Source organism: Tenrec ecaudatus, chromosome 12, assembly GCF_050624435.1.
Source record: "Tenrec ecaudatus isolate mTenEca1 chromosome 12, mTenEca1.hap1, whole genome shotgun sequence".
Lineage (NCBI taxonomy): Eukaryota > Metazoa > Chordata > Mammalia > Afrosoricida > Tenrecidae > Tenrec > Tenrec ecaudatus.
This window is the reverse complement of record NC_134541.1, coordinates 137,504,983-137,524,701: the sequence shown is the minus strand read 5'-3', so window position 1 is coordinate 137,524,701 and position 19,719 is coordinate 137,504,983. Positions and strand designations below refer to the sequence as shown.

Sequence of the window (19,719 nt, the reverse complement as noted above, 5' to 3'; positions counted from 1 at the left end):
TGAACTTCAGGGAAAAAAATTTGGCCCATCCACATTTTTTTTCATTTATAGAACAGATTCTGTTTTTTAAATAAATAATTACCTAGATGGCTGAACTAAAATATCTTTTGAATCCCCTTTAAAATTTCTGTTATAAAGTTGAGAAGCAGCCCTGTTTGTGGATTTATGAATCTTGAGCGCCTTCGATATATAATCCCTAAAAATAAGTATCTAAGTTGTTTGTTTGTTTTTTAAGTATCTAAGTTTTATAGCTTTGTTTTTTTAATCTCAACAATGAGAGTTTCCAGAATTCTGTTTTGCTCCCATTTTAGGTGCTTAGGATGACTCTCTGCCTATGTAAACCTGCTCGATCACTTCAGAAGGCTCATGATCTCTTTCCTAGGAGAGTTTTGAGAGAAAGGAAAGTGAGGACATGCATTTATGACAGCTCACACCCATGAGTATCAGACTACATGGTCCACCTTCCAGTTTCACTAACTTTCCATGCCTGGTGCTTTCTTCCAGTGATGTAACCATTTCCACCTGTCACTCATCTGCAAAGGTTGGGACTCGGTTGGTGTTTGATCACAATGGGAAGATTGTTCAGAAAACCCCTTTCCCACGACCAAGAGGGACCACGGTTAGTGTGCAGCAGCTGTTTTATCCGCTGCCTGTGCGCCATAAGGAATTTCAGAGGAATATTAAAAAGGTACGGTCAATCCAGAATCACGGTTTTCCAGTGTAAGGATGGTGTGATGTCCATAAGGAGGTGCTCCAAAATTTTGGGGGGACATGGGACTTAAAGAATGGGTTTTTTCCCATGAATTCCTTGGAGCTCTCTCAGATGTAGCAAAATGAACTACTAGAGCTTTCTTAACAATTTATTCTCTTCTATTACTTTTGTGAGAGGTGTTTCTTCCCCTGCTAGCTTTTACTCGGCGTTCTGATATGGAAAGTGAGTCCTTTAACATTCTTAGAGGTTTTCTTTATAAGATGATCTTGCTTATTTCCCAGGAAAATGAATGATGACAATCTTCATGAGTTTGCATGCAAACAAAGTAGTAGAAATGTTGCTAAATGTACAATTATCCTGATAAAAAAGCAGATTACAAATCTGTCTCTGCTCTTAACTACAGCTGTATAAAAGCAGAAACAACTGGTCCAAGGCTGCGAGAGGGAGCGAGATGTGAGTGGTTATCCTTGGGTTGGAGAGCAGAGGCACTGTGGGCTGTCCAGTTTGCAGTGAACATGCACTTTTGTACAAACAGGCAGAAAGCTTCTCAAACGTGTGACTTAAACTTTCTTTACCAGTAAAGTAATTCGTGCTGTCTTTAACCATTATAAAACGGTGTGTCTTCTGCATAACTCCTGCCATGCAGTCGATTCTGACTCACATCAACCCCATGATAAGAGAGGTCTTCGAGACTGTAAACCTATCTGGGAGCAGCTAACCTCATCTCTCTCCCGTGGAGTGGCTGGTGGGTTGGAACTACTGATCTTGTGGCTTAGCTATCCAACACTTGGCCTGACAGCACCACCAGGCCTCCTTTATTTTTACCCAGGAAACCTTCATTATTATTCATCTCGTGGTGACAAATTCGTGTCCCAGCATAGGAACAAAGACCTGTGCACGTTAAAAGTTTGATATATGTCTCTTCTGGCTCCCTTTTCATGTGCTTATAATTATTAGAAAAGATTTCCAGATAAATTAATATAATGAAAAAATTATACAGATGTAATGCATTCAAATAATAGAGAATTGTATGTAGCATAAGGTTGAATATTATGTATAGTAAAAAGTAGAAAATCCCTGGAATTTGAGTTCACACTTTCAACACGTACATGTATACTTAATCTTTATGCATATGTTTAGGTTTTTATTAACAATTAAAATCCTGCTCCATGAGCATTTTTATTAAGAGTAGTGCAGTGGCTAAGTACCTGGTCAGTGGTTTAAACCCACCACCGGCTCCGCAGGTAGGCTAGTATTAAGGCACAGCAAACTCACTGCCATCCAATCAGTGTTTCCTAGACTGTAACTCTTTATGGGAGCAGAAAGCCTCGTCTTTCTCCCTTACAGCAGCTGGTGGTTTCGAACTGCTGACCAAGGCGTAACCCACTATGCCAGCAGGGTTCCTTAGGCTCATATGAGTTATGTATAAAATTCCATTATCTTTTCATTCAATTTTTATGAACTTTGTAAAGCCCCCTCATATGTACTGATTTTTTTGCTTAACACTTAAGTTTTGGGGGGTGAGTTTGCACGACTTTTTTCTTTTCATGTCATTGTTAGCTACACCGTAATGAAGTGAATCTTCTCACTAGCAGTTGCTAGGTGGTTTCTAATCAGCTTCCCAGCCCCGGATTGTGCTTCATGACCGAGCCGGTGCTATCTCTTGGGAGACTTGTGTCCCCTCTCTCCAAGGCAGCATTTGTAGAGGAGGACTAGAGGGCACGGGCAGGTCCTTTGACTTTTAGACCAGTGACCCGGAACCTTTCCCAGTGAGCGTAGCCTGACTAGTTCCCTTGTATACCTCTGGGAAGATGCCTCTGCCTGTATCCTTCTGTCAATGACGCTTCTTATTTATAAGGTGATAATACGAACCTTAAATTGGATGTTAAAGTTTGAACCCTGTCGTTCTTTGGCGATCGCCGTCCTGTTGAGTCTTGTGTCTGTGTCTCGTGAACAGGAGTATGCCAAAATGGTGCAGGTGCTGCAGGCCTACTGCATCATCTCCGCAGGCGTCCGCGTCAGCTGCTCCAACCAGCTCGGCCAAGGGAAGCGGCAGCCCGTGGTTGGCACCAGTGGGAGCGCCAGCATAAAGGAGAACATCGGGTCCGTGTTTGGGCAGAAGCAGGTAGTGGTGGCGAGGCGTTCTCCTGCAGATGACAGGGTTTTTATTCTTGTCCTTTCCCAGGGATGGGACCTACAGGATAAAGTCCTTGCCAGGTGTTTCGGAGGTACCCCTCACAAAAACGGCTGAGTGTCTGAAAGCCAAGCCTGGGTCATTGTAGCCTTCCAAAGACCAACATCAGACCTCCTGTTACTTTCTGGCTGCAGTAACAGAAACAACGTTGGTCAACCATTGATCACGATCGAGTGGGAACTCAAATGCGTCATCTTTTTTTTTTAAGTCATATTATTAAAAAAATAAGCAATCTCTGAGTTTCTCTGAGGTTTTCACACAGATCATATCAAAAGGAAAAACCACAACCCTCCCCATTGCCTCCTCCTGAAGTCAGGTTCCCTCTATCGTTGCTAGGCCGTAACTGCATGCCGGTCGGTGTCTTTCAGCTGCAGAGCCTCATTCCTTTTGTTCAGCGGCCCCCCAGCGAATCTGTGTGTGAGGAGTATGGCCTTCGCTGGTCCACAGCTCTGCCGAGTCTCTTTTGGTAAGTAAATTGCTGCCAAGAAAATTCCACTGTGACATTTTCTCATCAGGCAGTTCTTGTTTAAAGCTTTATCGTGACTTCAAAGCTTCAGGGTTTCATAGGTCTTCAGGGTTTCAAGAGGATCTGTATCCGGACTAATCGGTGACTTCCTTCCTACACTATTCTGGGGAGTTGGTATGGTACATTCCTGGGGTTTACTCTGGACTTGATCCTTCTGGCAAAAGGTGTGTTTAGTGAACAATGAGAAGCACTTTTGAATATTTTTGTGTGTCATGTTGCTTTCTTGGGATCCAGCAGCAGGCAGTAGAGCATGCATTTCTGATAATTTGTGCCTTGCCCGAAGCCTAGTCCAACAGAGCTAGAGGTTTTAGTCTGAGAGAGATCTGCCCTGGGGAAGGCCAAGTTCCGGCTGTCCCTGAGCTTGCCTTTGTTGGATGCCTGAAGTCACACTGATGGAGGCTCGTTTCTTTACGTTACTCAAACACATTTTGTGCAGATGGGAGCGCAGATGTCCTGGGGAGGCGCGCCTTGACCAGGACTTTATCTGGGCAGGCAGTGGTGGCTCAGTGCTTAAGAAATGGGCTGCTACCCAAAAGGTTTTCAGTATGGATTCACCTGCCTCACCTCCCAGGGAAAGATGTGGCAGCCCCCTTTGGTAGAAGGCCCAGGAGGCCATTCTGGGGGGTCTCTGTGAGTCAGGATTGAGTCAGCAGCATCAGGCGTGATCTGAAGGTCTGTGTTTCTCTGGGAGTCATCATTGCAGTGTAGATGTACAGGACCTGGAACACTCCTGCAGGGAGTTCCTGTGCTGTGGCATGTGGGTTCTGAAAGAGGTCGAATGCCTCTTCTAAGTGTTTGCTAGTATATCCTTCTCTCACCAGTGCCCGCATAAACCATCATATTGAACCTCTGAGAGTGTAACACCAGCACGTGTGAGCCACCACACTGATAGGAGATCCGACTCATCGTGACCCTAGAGCACAGAGGAGGACTGCTCCCTAGAGTTTCCTAGGCTGTGTGCACCTTCCCCAGAGCAGAGCCTCTCGCGGGGTCACCGCTGTAGAAAAACAAGAGGTGGTTTGTAGGTGCAGTCTTTTGTAACTCAGATCCATATTTAAGCCAGGGACTGCCTGCCTGCGCTCAGGAGCTCATCAGTAGGTGTTTTGTTTATATTCCAAGCACCTTATGTTCTGTTTCTAACCCTCTTCACCCTGGGCCCGGCCCTTGTCGTATTAACGTTGAGTAGCATCTCCGGTTTCATCTCAAAGTGTGCCCACGGCGCTGGGAGGAGCTCGACAGAGAGACAGTTTTTCTTTATCAATGGACGGCCTTGTGACCCAGCAAAGGTATCTAAATAAACTCTTTTATTACTTTTTTTTCCTTTTAACTCTGTTGAGCATTTTATTATGTTCTTGGTAAAAGTTTGCATAGCACATTTTCAATCAATAACTCATTTAAGAATTGCTCTGTGACCTTGATTCCAATCCTGTATGACTTCCCTCACCTATTTAACATACATGTTTAGCCGTGTATCTGCTCACCAGTTTTGGTTGTATATGTTACTGTTCTCCATACTCATTTACCTTGGAGTCTATTGGACTCAGCCACCCTACAGGACAGAGGAGAACTGCCCCTTTGCATGTCCAAGGCTGTACATTTTTACAGAAGCAGACAGCCTCATCTCTCTCATGGAGCAAGTTGGTGGGTTTGAGCTGCCAACCTTCTTGCAACACCGAACCCACTATCCACCACAACTGTCCTTATTCTTGTGTGCTTGACCGTGTCTCGTGATGCTGACTTACCCATGTTGCATGTTGCCTTTCCCTTCACCAGCATTAACACTTGTGTATCGTCTAGATCAGGGGTGTCAAACTCAATTAAAATCGGGGCAAGATTCACATGGGCCACATCACATTTACAAATCTTGTTAAATTTATATTTTGAACTGAGGATTCAGGAATATGGATAGGGTCATTCAAACCTATATAATTGCTTTTATTTAAACATTTATTTTATTTAATGTATTTATAAAATTATTCTTTTTTACCCGAAACGTGCCAGCACTTTCCTCCTACTAGTTTTCACTTACCTCTTGCGTTGTGACCAGAAAATAAAACAAAGTAGCTGATAAAAAACACACAACATGTTGGACAGCTGACAAACATGATGCACAATTGTAGTGACTTCCCTCTAAAAATGTTAACTAGTGCTGCCGGTAGGTACGATTCATAACAGCACAACCCAGAGCGCTCTTTTTAACTTTTACACTATTGGGATCTGTTTACATTACGTGACACCGAGAGTGGCAGACATATCGCTTCCAGACATCGCCAGGACTGAGCGCGTTTATACACGTCCACCGGCCTCCAGGAAAGGCACTGGGCCATGTGTATGCTCGTCTTCAGTAGTTAAAGGGTTAACAAGGGAAGTGTGTACGGTATTGCCTTGATCTCTCCTAAGTGCTATTTTCTTCATAACAATTTTTTCTGTTTTCATTTTATTTCAGAGCATCATGGGCCACAAAACATTACCTTGGGGGCCGCATGTGGTCCGCGGGCCGCCAGTTTGACACCCCTGATCTAGATATTGATTTTCCTTTCCTGTCCTTCCTATCCTTGGTAACCCTCAAAGAATGCTTCTTCTGTGCATAAAGCAATATATTGTGAATCCGGTGAATATTTACAGAGCAGATCATAGTTTTATATTCAGCGCTTCTTGGCATTTGGATTTGGTTCCTCCCTTGCCATTCTCTCTTCAGTGTGCTGTCATCCTAATTAGTTACCCTAATTCCAGTTCCACTCCTCCTCCTCCTCCTCCTCTCCTAACCGCCTGCATTTGTCTTCGCGTAAATGCTGCCGTTTTCTTCTGAAATGGTTGATTCTACCGCAGAGGTGAGTTCAGTTCTAGGCCTGAATGAAGCCGGGTCTCTTTATGATTCCCCCCCCCCCCCACTCTAATGAGATCCTTTCTGGTACCATGTGGTTTCTCTGGTCTCAGGGTTTTGGAGACTCATGTTTGCATGGCCTTATTTATTAGTCCATTGGCCTGTTTCCACGAGTTGATTTTCATGACTCTTCTTTCCACGTGGTGGGGAGGGCCCAATAGTTGCCTTCTCCATAGCTGCTCGCGAGCTCTGACGTCCCTAGTTGACACTGATCACAGTAAGATGCAGAACCTTGTCTTTTGACTTTGGTGTTCCCTGAGTTTGTGGTCCTGATCCCCCTCAAGCCCAGCAACTTGTTCCCTCCAAGGGTTTGGTTCTGTCGAAGAACTTTTCATAACCTGGTGCCCCGTGTGCTCTGCCGCACCCACAGCGGTCCCCGTAGCGGAAGTAAATACACAGATGGTCTCGGTCAAGCGTATTTGTGTTCATGGGAATACTCCACTCCTCCCGCCTGGTCAGCCTGTGTGTCTGCAAGCATCGGCTCAGGGCTCCCTTCTCTTGCAGGTTGTATCTCTAACAGGTTTTTCATCTGCTGCCTTCAACCCTTGCAGACCTCTCGATGTCTTCCTCAGCCTTCGTTGGTTTTTCCTAACCTCCCCCTTATTGGGGAGTGCTTTCTTTCCCTTTCATCCAAGTCATCGTCACTTGTCTGCCGTCTAGCCCTGTGTGTCCCAAAGTGGTTGGTTCTGTACCCCCCATGGGGGGGAGGGCACTAGAAGATCCAGGGGCGCTGCCAAAAAAGATACCTACGCTGCATGCTGGATAGTGCAGGCATTTGTAATTGCCAAGGCGGGACACTGAGGAGTTTGTTTTCTGAAGGGGGCAGGAGGCCAAATACGCTTGGGAAGATGACTTCCCCTCTCTCCCTTCCTCTCCCATCCTGGGTAACCATCCAGGTCGACTTCTTTCAGGGTGAAACATTTTTCTGACTTGTTTACAGCAGTGTTTGCTTGCCCTTTTGTGTTTGACTAATTTCACTCAGTATCAGGCCCACCAGGTTCAGCCTGGTTGTGAGGCAGCACACAGATTCATTGTTACTCTTGAATGTTACATAGTGTCCCATTGCACCGATGTAACAAAGTTGATTTATTTGCTCACTCTTCCCCTGCGGGGCATTTAGGGTCCCGTGTTTTTGCTACTGTGAACAGTGCGGACACAAGCCAGGGCACGTGTATATCTGTTCTTGTGATGGCTCTTGTTTTCCTGGGACACATACCAAATACAGAGATTGCTGGTTCCTATGACCCAACTTTAGAGGAAGCTACTACCAGAAGGACAAAAGACCTGACCGTCTGCTCCTATGAAGATGACAGCGTTAAACGGGGTGAGGGAGGAGAGTAAGGGAGCGGGGCAGGAGGTTGTACTCTGTCACACAGAACAGCTGTCACTCCGAAGCCACTCCAGGGCATGGACTTGGTTTGGGGGTTGAAAGCACTTTGAGAAATGTGTCCCTGTGTTGACTGACGAGCGTAGCACGCCATCTGATCTGTGCGGGAGATCTGCATGTAATCTCTTCTCCCTTGCCGCTCTCCGTACAGGTCTCCAGACTGGTGAATGAGGTCTATCACCTGTACAACCGGCACCAATACCCGTTTGTGGTCCTGAACATTTCCGTTGGCTCAGGTGAGGCCCACTGTGATCACAGTCAGTGGGGCTTTACTTCAAGAAAGAGCTGCACTGGAAAGCGACTGGTCGCATCAACTTTGGATGAGGGCATTTTATTTCTTCTGCTTTCGACGCTTGATTTAATAACAGGAAGATGGGGCTTCTGTTTTTCTTGTCCACCAAGGGGAAAGTAGAAAGCTGCAGTGGACTTCTGGAAGCCTAGAATGTTCTCTCTGGTTTTGAAAAGAACTTATTTCACATAATTTTTCTGGTTATAAAAGCCTTGCTGTTTGTTAGCAATAACGATTACAATTCCGGTGTGCTGACATCCAGGGTTTTCCCCCAGGTGTTTATAAGGACATCTCTGTACACCATAAGCAAACATCCCACTCCCATACCCTTTGGGGTCAGAAAACAATTTTATTTTGTGAGAAAATAATTTTGAGTCATTCCACTTTGTCCCTAGATGTGAATATTTTCTTTTTGTTATTAAAAGTTATTTAGAAACATCTTAACAGAGTTATTTTTCAGTGGGTGTTTTATAATGGAATATAAAAATACTGCTTTAAAAACTTATCTACTTTAGGCTGTTTCTTTTTATTTTTTTAGGCTGTTTTCAGTTCTTAGGAGTATACCATCCTTGTAATGAACTCACTGTATCTTTGATTATTTCCTTAATCAAACTCTTAGTTGAAGTATTGGCTCCTTTAGGATGATCATTTTCAAGAATTTTTCCACATTTGAAACACATTATACCAGCTTCTCCATTAACCAATGTACTAAACATTGTGATTTTAAAACCAAATTCAGGGGTGATAAATGGCATTTTATTTGGTTTGTTGTTTTCCTGTATTTCATGTTTTTGTGTATGTCTTTCAAAAAGTTCATGGGAAAATGGAATGAAAAGATAATTGAAGTTTTCCATAAATTGTCCGAAGCCTCCTTGTACTTATTTGCTATTTTTACTTTTGCAATTCAACCATTCAAGTCCTCAATGTTATTTGTCAGTTTTTCAATTTCCCATCTTTTTCCTTTTTTATTAGAAAGCTGGTTTTTTAGAGCTCGGATGTTAGTCTGGATGCTGTATTTCTTAGTATTGCTCTGGTTTAAGTATGCTTGGGAACATTTCCATCATGATTTAAACTTAACAGCCTGTTTCCGTTTTGGCTTTAGAGTGTGTCGATATTAACGTTACTCCGGATAAAAGGCAAATTTTACTACAAGAAGAGAAGCTTTTGTTGGCAATTTTAAAGACTTCTTTGATTGGGATGTTTGATAGTGATGAAAACAAACTTAATGTCAATCAACAGCCACTGCTGAATATTGAAGGTGAGAAACACACGTAAATAAATAACTTCTAAAACCGATAGCTTTGGGAGACTTTCCTTATGTTTCCAAGGTCGAGTGTTTCCACGTGGAACAAAGCTCCTCCTGTGGGTAGAGATGATGTGTCGTACTAGAAAGTGTATCGCTGCAGATTTAAGGTAAACTGTTTGCAAAGAGGTGGAGTATAGCAACTGGTCTCTCTTCACCTAGAGCAGTGGTTCTCAACCTGTGGGTGGAGACCCCTTTGGGGGCAAATGACCCTTTCACGGGAGTCACATAATACACCCTGCATATCAGATATTTACTTTACGATTCATAACAGTATCAATTACAGTTATGAAGTAGCAACGAAAACAATTTTATGTTTGGGGATCACCACCACATGAGGAACTGTATTAAAGGGTCGTGGCATGAGGAAGGTTGAGCACTACTAACCTAGAGGAACAGAAGAAGGAGAGTCAGGAATAGGAGGAGGAGATGGAAAGTGTGGCTAATTGCCTCCATCAACAACTCCTTCCTTTATTCTGAGACCAGAAGAGCTAGATGGTGCCCATGGAAGAATCCGCATCAAAAGGGGGAAGAGACAACAGAATTTCAGGTTTTCTTGGACTTTATACTTTCAGAAACTTTAGAGGCTGGATGAGCTTCTGAAACTATAGTCCTGAGATAGTCATTAATCTTCAGCCAAAAGTATCCTCCCAGATCATCTCTAAACGAGAGAGCAGTGAGGCCTGTGGGAGCAGCAGTGTGCCGTGATTCCTTTGGCACTGTGCAGTCTTGCCGGACGTTTCCGTCACATTCCCGCGGATGTATTCTCCCCCTCTGACAGTCTTATTTCTTCTACAAGGTCTTATGCACAAGCTTTTGCTGTCACAGGAAGGGGTGTCAAGCATTCATAGAAAAATGGAATTCAAAGAGAATAGAATAGAGACATCAGACACAGCTCACCAAACTAGGGCATAAGATATTCACTTTATAAACTATCTTATGCCAATTGATTACATGATTTCCCTGAGATTATAAAGGGTCTTTTTATCCAGGAAACCAATCCCATGATTCATTTTTAAATATGTCTTAGAAATTATGACTGATTCTCTGTGCTTTATTGCATATATCTGCAGCAGACACAAACATGCACATGCCTGTAAGATACACCTATACATACATGTCCATGTAGTCACATGCCTATGTATCCATATATATGTGTATATATCAACTGTGTAACCACACAATTTTGGTCACTATTACTCTTGCAAGATTGTATGTGTTGTGCTTTTTACCGAGTAGTCCATTTTTCTCTTGTATCTTTTTATACAAACAACATGCACATTAGGTTTGGTTTGGTTTTTAACCAACCTCGCCCTCCTCCCCACTAAGGTGTTTTTGTAAGTCTTAGAAATACTGTATGCAGGGAGAATATGGCTCACTAAAAACATATAATGTGTGTGTTATTTGTGTAAAAATGCAGGGCTTACTCATGTCCTCATTCACCTTGTTCATGTTGTGCAGACTTCACCAGATTTGGTTGTCCCTCTCCCTTTACCACCTAGAAAGTGACTACTTTTCCTTCTCCGCTTCCCTTCCTGGTAACCAGCCCAGAACGTTGCTTCCGGTGTATGTAATGCTGACGGTTCATCGTAGTGGGTCCACACAGTGTTTGACTCTTGTGACGGGCTCCGTCACTCAGCACAGTGCCCTCCAGAGTCACCCATGTTGTTCTGGGGACCCCTCGTCACTCTCTCATGGTGCGTGGTGTGCCATCGGTGTGTGTTGGCGGGCCTCTAGCGTGACCTCTGTGCACCGAGTGATGGAGGCTGCCGTGTCTAGTCATGTCACTGCTCGTAGCTCCCTCGGCTGAGGAGGGGATATCGCTGGGTCAGAAGCATGTCTAGTTCCAGCTTTTAGAGGAAGTCCTGGTGGTGATGGTCTTCATAGGAGCAGATCATGACGTCTCTCTCTTAAGAAGCCCTTGGGTGCGTTTGAACCACCACCGCCTTGGTTAGTGACCAATCTCCCTCATCCTCGTGTCCCTCCTCCCTCCCCAGGGAACGTCATGAAAATGCCCTCAGCAGCCATGGAGAAACCACCCCCAGAGAGGCAGGCGAGCCCTGCTGTGTTCCAGACGCAAGGAGAAGAAAAACGGGCGGTGACCGTGTCCAGACTGAGAGAGGCTTTTTCTCTCCAGCACCCAGCAGGGTACCGGCCTCCGGGCCGGCAGACTCCGGAGCTGAAGCAAGGCTTCCCTGGACCCAAAGCAAGAGGATTGTTGTCTAGTACCTCAGACAGCCTGCAGCTCCAGACTCCTCTCTCTGGCAGGGCCATGTGTAGCTCTCAGGATGCGCGTGTGTGTCCAGCCGAAGCCCCCTGTGACCAGAGGACCAGAGTGGAGATGGAGAAGGACTCAGGGCATGGCAGCACCTCTGTGAGCTCAGAGACAGGGGACAGCACCCCAGAGACGGGCAGCCGTCTCAACAGTGACTGGGCAACCAGCTCCTCAGAAGGCAGAGCGTCGCAGGACACCGTGAGTTCCTGTGAGAAGTCCCCTGCACTGGCCTGCCCTTTCCCAGCTGTGGAATGCCACAGAGACCAGGACGGCGCTGGACACACCTGTAGACCCGTGTCTCCGCCAACCAACAGCTCACCCTCAAAGGTAAAGCGCTTTAAAAAAGGAGAAACTGCCTCAGACCCTGACATTTCTCAGAAGCTGGTGAAGCCTCAGGACAGGTCGGCCTCTCTGGTGGACGTCGCCGTTAAGATCAGGAAGAAAACGGTGCCCCTTCACTTCTCCATGAGCACTTTGGTGACACGGGTCACGCGGCTCCATCAGCAAGGGCAGGGCAAGGAGGACGGACAGAGGTACCGGAAATTCCGGGCGAAGATCTGCCCAGGAGAGAACCAAGCCGCAGAGGACGAGCTGCGAAAAGAGATCAGGTACAGAAGGGGTTTCGTCAGTGTTGGGGCTGCTGTTCGTGACCTGCCCTAAGGGAGCCTCGGATGGACCCTCCCACGGCGGGTTTCCCTGCTCAGAGTAGCTAGCATTGAGGAGCTCTGGTGGCATGGTGGCCAACTAGAAGGTAGGTGGTTGGAACCCAGCAGCCACACTGGGGGAGCAAGATGCATCCCTAAGGATTTCTCGCCTTGGACCACCGTGGAACTTTCTGCCCCGCCCCGCAGGGTGGCCGTGAGGAAAAACGACTGACTGTGTGTAGCGTGTGTTTCTGCTGCACTCAGGCTTGCCTGCCTTGGGGCACTGGTATATTGCTGGCTCTGCCTTTAGCCATGGCCCTGAGGTGGCACTAGCTCCCCCTGCCTGATGAGGTAGCCTCCCGGGGCTCTTCCCTGCCCCTCAAACTGGACGCAGCCCCACACAGACTCACTAGCACATCTCCCCTGCTGCCTTCTCAGGTTCTGCCTCTGGAGATGGTTGCTCGGTGGCCTCCTCAGGGTACCCCTGGTGGTGCCCTTGGCATTCACCAGTTTGCCTCAAAAGCCAGCTGCTATTGCACTGACTCCAGGTCTCAGTGACCCCGTGTCTGTCAGGCTAGAGCTGTGCCCCATTGTCTCGAATGTAATTCACACTCTCCCTCTGATGTTCATGGTGACCCCACAAGTCTTGTCAGGCTAGAACTGCGCTCCGTTGGGGCTTCCGTGGCTGGCCTTTTGGAAGTGGATCACCAGACCTTTCTTCTAAGGCACCTCAGGGTGCATTTGAGCCTCCGGTTTCTCAGTGAGCAGCTAAGTGGCCCAGCCACTTGAGCATGTCCCCCAGGGACTCATGTGTCATTGTCATTCCCGTCATATTGCTGCTTCTCTATGCTAGTCTCCTGCTTGGAAATGTTCAATATTTTCCCTTGGATTTTTATTTTTTACCATTTCCTTCTCATGGTGAGTTGACCCCAATGTATCCTTTCTAACCCACAGTGATTTTTCTCTGCTCTACATTTGTGGCAGCTTGGGAATACATTGTCACTTCCCATTTTTATTTCTGTGTGTCTCAGGAAAAATGCGCACTGTCAAACTTGAGTTTGTAAGACGCTCCCTAAGAGGCTAGGCGTCAAGGAAAGGCTCCTTAGAGAAAAACGTGGAGAGTGCAGATATTAGAAAACACTGGCTGCTCCCAGCTTCTTCTTCTTGTCCTCCCTCAACACTCTTTCCAGTATGTGTCAGGGAACAGAGCCCTCTACGGCCGTGCCAGGCGTGTACAGGCTGGAGTGGGAGCGGGGCGGTTTCCGACACTGCCTTCCGTTCGCAGGAAGAGCTGACTACTCGGCCCTGGGTTGCTGTCTGCTGTGCCTCACAGTGTCTAGGAGTTGGAACCATCTCACTGTCACCCGGGGCGGGGGCGGGGGTGGGGGGGGTTGCCCATATAAACCTTCACAGGAGCAGAAATCCTCGTGTGTCTGTGTGTCCTGCTTGAACCTGCTGCTCAGAGGTTCAGGCGGCTGCCCTCCGTGGTTAGCAGCCCAGTACATAATCCACTCTGCCACCAGGGCTCCTCACTAGGGCATGCACTTAACTCACTGTCAGAGTCCCTTCTGACTGCCCCTGTCACTTCCTAGTGTCACCGTCACTGCTGGAGTGGAGCATTGGTCTTCCTCCTATGGTTCAAACCCCTGACCTTGCTGGCACAGCCCAATGAGTAACCACTGTCGCCAGGGCTCCTCACCAGGGTCTCGGCCCAATAAATAACGTGCTGTGCAAGTCGATAACCGCCATATTTTCCTGAGCCCCAAATTCCCTCAACTTCTCTCTACTTGACTGCCACAGAGACAACAGTAACAGCAACAAGGCTGAGGGCCAACGTTGGGCTGCTAGCCACCAGATCAGCAGGTTGAAACCACCAGCAGCTCCATGGGAAAAAAACAACAACAAGGCTTTCTATTCCTGTGAAGAGTTATGATCTCAGAAACCCACAGGGCAGTTCTACCCTGCCCTATAGCATCCCTGTGAATCAGCATCGACAGCATGTCAGTGAGTTTGGTTTTGGAGATGTGTTCAAACCCACCAGCTGCTCCTTAGCAGAAAGATGAGGTTTCCTGTTCGTATAAAGTTTGGCAGCTGTCTGGAGTATTACAGGCTTGTATTCGAATACACAGCCATCTAAGTGAAGAGTCAACTAAGTCCACATGGAGGAAGCCTGCCAGCTTGTGTGATCCAAAGATGACGACGACAAAATCCAAATATGAAGGGAAAAGTATCAGAGCTAAAATTGCAGCACCCAATATGTGGAAGGCCGTGTAGGACAGTGGGAGCCCAAACTCATCTGCAGAGCATCTAGTCAGATTTAGCCGCTGGCAGATCCCCTCTAGCCACAGGCAAAGGTCGGGAACAGCCGCCCTATCCAACAGGTCTCTAGACTCAGCCTGAGTTTGTTCTAGGGACAAGGCTCTCTTGCTTGTTCCATGACAAAAAATTCCTTCCCTGGCCTTTAAATAATGATGGAAGTCTCTTCTCTCTTGCTTATTGTTGGTATTTTTATCTTTATATTATGATTGTTTTATCCTTACCATCTCACTTCATTTTTTTTTTCTTTATTGTTACTGTTGGGTTGACCAGTCTGAAGCACAGAAGGAGTGGATGCATAGAGATGAGAACTGATGCCAGGGTGTGAGAGGGATGTAGGGATGAGTAAGGGGATTTGGGGAGTAAACAATGAAGTGGGAGGGGGAGGGAGCACTAGAACTGAATGTGATCACACAACTCATTTTAAAGGTGATTTAATCATGGGAAGAAAAAAGCAAGAAAATGTTCTGAAATGGGTTGTGGTAATGATTGTACAATTAATTCTTAACATGATTCAATTGTGTGATGTGGATTATGTGGGCTAACCAAGTGAGCTTTACTGGGTTTTGTTTTTTATTATTATTGTTGCTACTGTTATTATTTTGAATATAAAGGCCTGGACGAATACTCTTCACCAATGTGGGTGAGTGGTCGTGTAGTTGGGTGCCATCGAGCTGATTCTGTCTCATAGTGACCCCATGTGGCAGGTCAGAACTCCCCTCTCGTACCTTCGCAGGAGCCAGGTGGCCAGGGCCGCTCCTGCAGAGCCACTCCCGGGGCTGCAACTTCCAGCCCCAGTGCCCTCCGGACTCTTTGAAAGACGCACACCAACTTGGTTGACAGTAGCTAACATTCTGTGTCATTGAGGACGAAGGTGCGCCTGTCCCAGGCTAGGGCATTTTCAGTTGGCATGCCAAAGGTGGACCGTGAATAAGGAGGAAGACCAGGGAAGAATTGATGCCTTTGAATTCCGGTGTTGAAAGTTGTTTATTCCACGGAGAACAAATTTATCTTTGAAGAAGTGTCACCAGACTCTTCCTTAGAAGTGAGGATGATGATGCTTTTGGGGTGTCGTGAGGAGGGGGCCGTCATGCTTGGTAAAGCAGAGGATCCGTGAGAGAGAAAATCCCTGGGTGGACACTGTCAGTAAGTGCAGTGTGGGAGCGGGCACTGCCGGGCGCGTCTCATTCTCTTGTAACACAGCATTGCTGGGCGCCCGGCGATGACATCATTACGTCCGGAATGAAGACCCACTGCTACCTTTAGAAATTGGCTTATTAGGGACTTTATTGCTGCCTTGTTTATTACAGCCATCAGAGAAAACTTCTTTAAAATGACTCGTAACCAGTGTCTGCTCTGCCTGCAGTAAAACCATGTTTGCAGAAATGGAGGTCATCGGCCAGTTCAACTTGGGCTTCATCATCACCAGACTGGATGCAGACCTCTTCATCGTGGACCAGCACGCCACTGACGAGAAGTACAACTTTGAGATGCTGCAGCAGCACACCACCCTCCAGGGCCAGAGACTCATCGCGTGAGTTCACGGCCGCTCCAGCTGGGTCCCTAGACATGTGATGCCCACTGCCATCGTGTGGATGCTGACTCATAGCGACTGTACTGGGCAGGGTAGCACTGCCCCGGAGGGTTTTCGAGACCGAGATAGCTGACCGACTCACTTCTCCCACAGCCAGCCATGGGGGGAGGGGGTGTGAACCCAAATAGGACCCCACAGTGCCACCAGGGCTCTCAATCGTCCATTCTGATTCATAGCTCTGATGATGCAGACCACGAGATCAGTGGTTCAAACCCACCAGCAGCTCCACTGGAGAAAGATGAGGCTGCCCACTCCTACAGGGTGGACATGAGTGTTTTTTTTTAAACGTTTTATTAGGAGCTCATACAACTCTTAGCACCATCCTTACGTACATCAGTTGTGTAAAGCACACCTGTACATTCATTGCCCTCATCATTTTCAAAGCATTTGCTCTCCACTTAAGCCCTTTGCATCAGGTCCTCTTTTTTTCTCCCTCCCTCCCTATTCCCCCCTCCCTCATGAGCCCTTGATAATGTATAAATTATTATTTAGTCATAATGAGTGTTTTTCTGTAAGCATCATTATAAATATTATGTCCTTATAGCCAATATTTACACGTGTTAATGTATAAAATTCGGTGATTCGGTGCCATCAGGCAGTGCCATCAGGCAGTTCTGATTCGTAGTGACCCGGGAACCCAACCTAACCATTGTCTCACCCTGCTCACAGCTGCACCTCGGCTTAAGTCCATGGTTGCAGCCCCTCCTCTTCTGAAAGTCCCTCTACTTCACCAAGAGTTCTAGCTAGTATTGGCGGACAATGTATTGGGTGTCAGGCACCACCAAAATAATTTTGCTTAGGTCAACTCATTTAATTCTTACAAACCGATGAGGTAATTGCCCTTCCTGGTCCCATTTTATAGGTGATAAAACTGAGGCACTCACAGAAAGGTGAGAGACTGCCCAAGCTCACACAACTAATGTGTTCTCTAAGTATCAAATCTTTTCAGCTGTTAAAATGTGTTGATTACTGGTTGGCCAGGAAACCTATGGTCTTAACCACTAGGCCTTAGGCCTTAGCCCTGCTCAGGCAATTGTTACAAGCTCCTTTAGTGCTGCCCATTGATTCCCTTGGCCCTGCCTTCATTCAGTGAGGCCTCAACCCCAGGTCACTCAGCAAACATAGCTCCCCCACCTCAGCAAGCCCTGCCCTACGGCACTGGGGTAGCTGCTCTGAGAGCTGGAAAACCCACTGCTCTCCCATCTGCTGCCTCTGTTGTTGTTGCTGCTTCTCCGGTCTGTGGTATCACAGAGCTGTCTCCTGCACTGACGGGGCTCAGCACAGGGACCTCAGGCCCAAAGGATGTGCTCTCCACCCCTCTCTGTGGCACTGAGATGTCCCCCTTTCCAAAGCTTATGGGATGGCAAAACTAACAACCCCACATACAGGGTCCCATACACCTGATTGTGTGACCCCAACCCCACAAACATGCCTGTGCTGCATTTACACTGTCAGCAAACGTCCAACCCCTTGGTGAGTCACCAGCATCTCTCGTGTGCATCGTCCTCCCAGGCACTTTGGGGGGTGTCACCAAGACCATGGCTAGAAGGCTCATACCAAGTAAGTCACCACCATCTTCCTTCCTGTGGGTCCCCTCATTCCGGGAAGGCAGAGGCATCTGTATCTGCTCCTTGCGGTACTCTCGCTTTGTCACCCACCCACCCTTAGTAGTGCTTGTCTCTGACGATCAGTCCACTCAGGAAGGGAACCGCTAAGGTAGGGGTGGGGTGGGTCGTGGGGTGCGAAACTTAAAAAAAAAAATGAAAAGGATGTTTGCAGACAGTTGGGGCAGGAGGGCTTTACTGTCTGCAGTGCAGTGAGACTATCACAGGTGTCTGCTCACAACCCAGTGCAAGCCTTCAGGACCCGGCTTCTGTTTTTCAGACCGCAGACGCTCAATCTGACGGCTATCAATGAGGCTGTTCTGATAGAAAACCTGGACATTTTCCGAAAGAATGGCTTTGACTTTCTCATTAACGAGGATGGTAAGTTCTTGTGGCTGGAGTGTGAAGTCAGAGAGCTCAGTCGGCCCTGGATGGGAGATGTAAGAGGTGCCCCCGTAGAGCATCCCGTATCTGCTCCCCCACTCAAATGGTTGTCACTGCCGCCGCCAAGGAAATGCATTAGGGAACAACCAGAGCAAAGGCTTACTCTCTGGGTAAGTCGTTTAGATGAACTGATTCATTGTGTAGAAACCCATGGGCCCCATCACCCCCTACCCATCCCCTCTCCTGTTTGCAAATAACGAATTGTGCCCCAAATCTTATTCTGTTAGCGCCGGTCACCGAGAGAGTTAGGTTGGTCTCTCTGCCCACGAGTAAGAACTGGACCTTCGGGCCCCAGGACATAGAGGAGCTGATCTTCATGCTGAGCGACTGCCCGGGGGTCATGTGCCGGCCTTCTCGAGTCCGGCAGATGTTCGCCTCCCGCGCCTGCCGAAAGTCGGTGAGTACAGGTGGGAGAGTGCCCCTCTCCCAGGGTGGAGGACTCGCCCAAGCTCCTGGTCCCATCACCCAGCTTTTCAGCTGAGCTCCTGATCTGGTCCATACAGTGCTTGACCGTTGCACCAGCGTATGACTTACATTAGGTGCCATTAAGAACAGACCAAACCCACAGCCGTAGCAATGACCCCACTCATAGCGACCTGTGGGACAGGGTAGAACTCCTCTGCGTTTCAGAGACCAGAGCTCCGGGAGCAGGCAGCCCCCTGTCTTTGTCTCAAGGCGGAGCTGGTGGGATTAGACCCCTGACTTGTGTTTAACCCACTCTGCCATACGCACAACTGCAGAGTTTGCTCTCCACCAACCCCAGATGCCTCAGCTTTTACCCCGAACTCAAGTCTTTCTTGTCGCCCACCAGCAGTCTCTCACATTGCACTTCTGCATAGCGACAGGGTTACCTATTAATGGGTGGGGTATCTGAGTCCCGTGGCTGCCTTGCACGCCTTCACACCTGGGGCTGCTCCAGGGAGGCCCACTTCCCCCTGGCAGCTTCAGCAAGGGAGGCAGGGTTGTGTGTATGCCAGTGCATTCGTATGGGGGATGGGGAGAAGATTCCAGACAGGTGGGTAAGCTGGCCAGCCCAGGTGGTGCTGGTCTGGAGGCACCAGGGAGGGGCTGTGTGCCACCCTGACGGGCTTCACACTGCCTCTTGCCTCAGGTGATGATTGGAACGGCTCTGAGCAGCGGGGAGATGAAGAAGCTCATCAGCCACATGGGCGAGATGGACCACCCCTGGAACTGCCCACACGGGAGACCCACCATGAGGCACATCGCCAACCTGGATGTCCTGTCCCAGCACTGACCACTGTGTCCTCTCGGGGACTACGAACTGTGTGGCAGAGCCTTCCCTTCAGCCACGTTTTAACGCACTTCTCTCATTGGTTTCAAAGTTCGCTTGCTACTTCAGACCACAAAAGAAAAGATCCCGGTAAACATTTTACTGTGAGGCCCTTTCCACAGCAGTGGGGCACGGCTGCAACGTCTTTTGTTCAGAATGTGCAGCCAGTCGAGGACACCGTGCAAAATAAGGCCACCACTCTGGTCAGATGTAATTGAGTCTCAGCTTTCAGCCTTTCATAATGATTAAAGCCTGC

At 47.7% G+C, this 19,719-nt stretch overlaps 1 protein-coding gene across 1 annotated transcript in view; it reads left to right on the top strand.

Annotated features, from left to right (window-relative positions):
- The window catches only part of PMS2 (PMS1 homolog 2, mismatch repair system component), a 27,149-nt gene extending 7,430 nt beyond the window's left edge, over window positions 1-19,719 (top strand). Inside the window, exons 5-15 of the mRNA XM_075565062.1 lie at window positions 505-688; window positions 2,670-2,837; window positions 3,275-3,372; window positions 4,619-4,718; window positions 7,855-7,939; window positions 9,095-9,250; window positions 11,293-12,178; window positions 15,897-16,064; window positions 18,009-18,109; window positions 18,400-18,569; window positions 19,284-19,719. Coding sequence (XP_075421177.1) covers window positions 505-688; window positions 2,670-2,837; window positions 3,275-3,372; window positions 4,619-4,718; window positions 7,855-7,939; window positions 9,095-9,250; window positions 11,293-12,178; window positions 15,897-16,064; window positions 18,009-18,109; window positions 18,400-18,569; window positions 19,284-19,427 — 2,260 coding nt within the window. The 3' untranslated portion in view covers window positions 19,428-19,719. The remainder of the gene's footprint in view (window positions 1-504; window positions 689-2,669; window positions 2,838-3,274; window positions 3,373-4,618; window positions 4,719-7,854; window positions 7,940-9,094; window positions 9,251-11,292; window positions 12,179-15,896; window positions 16,065-18,008; window positions 18,110-18,399; window positions 18,570-19,283) is intronic.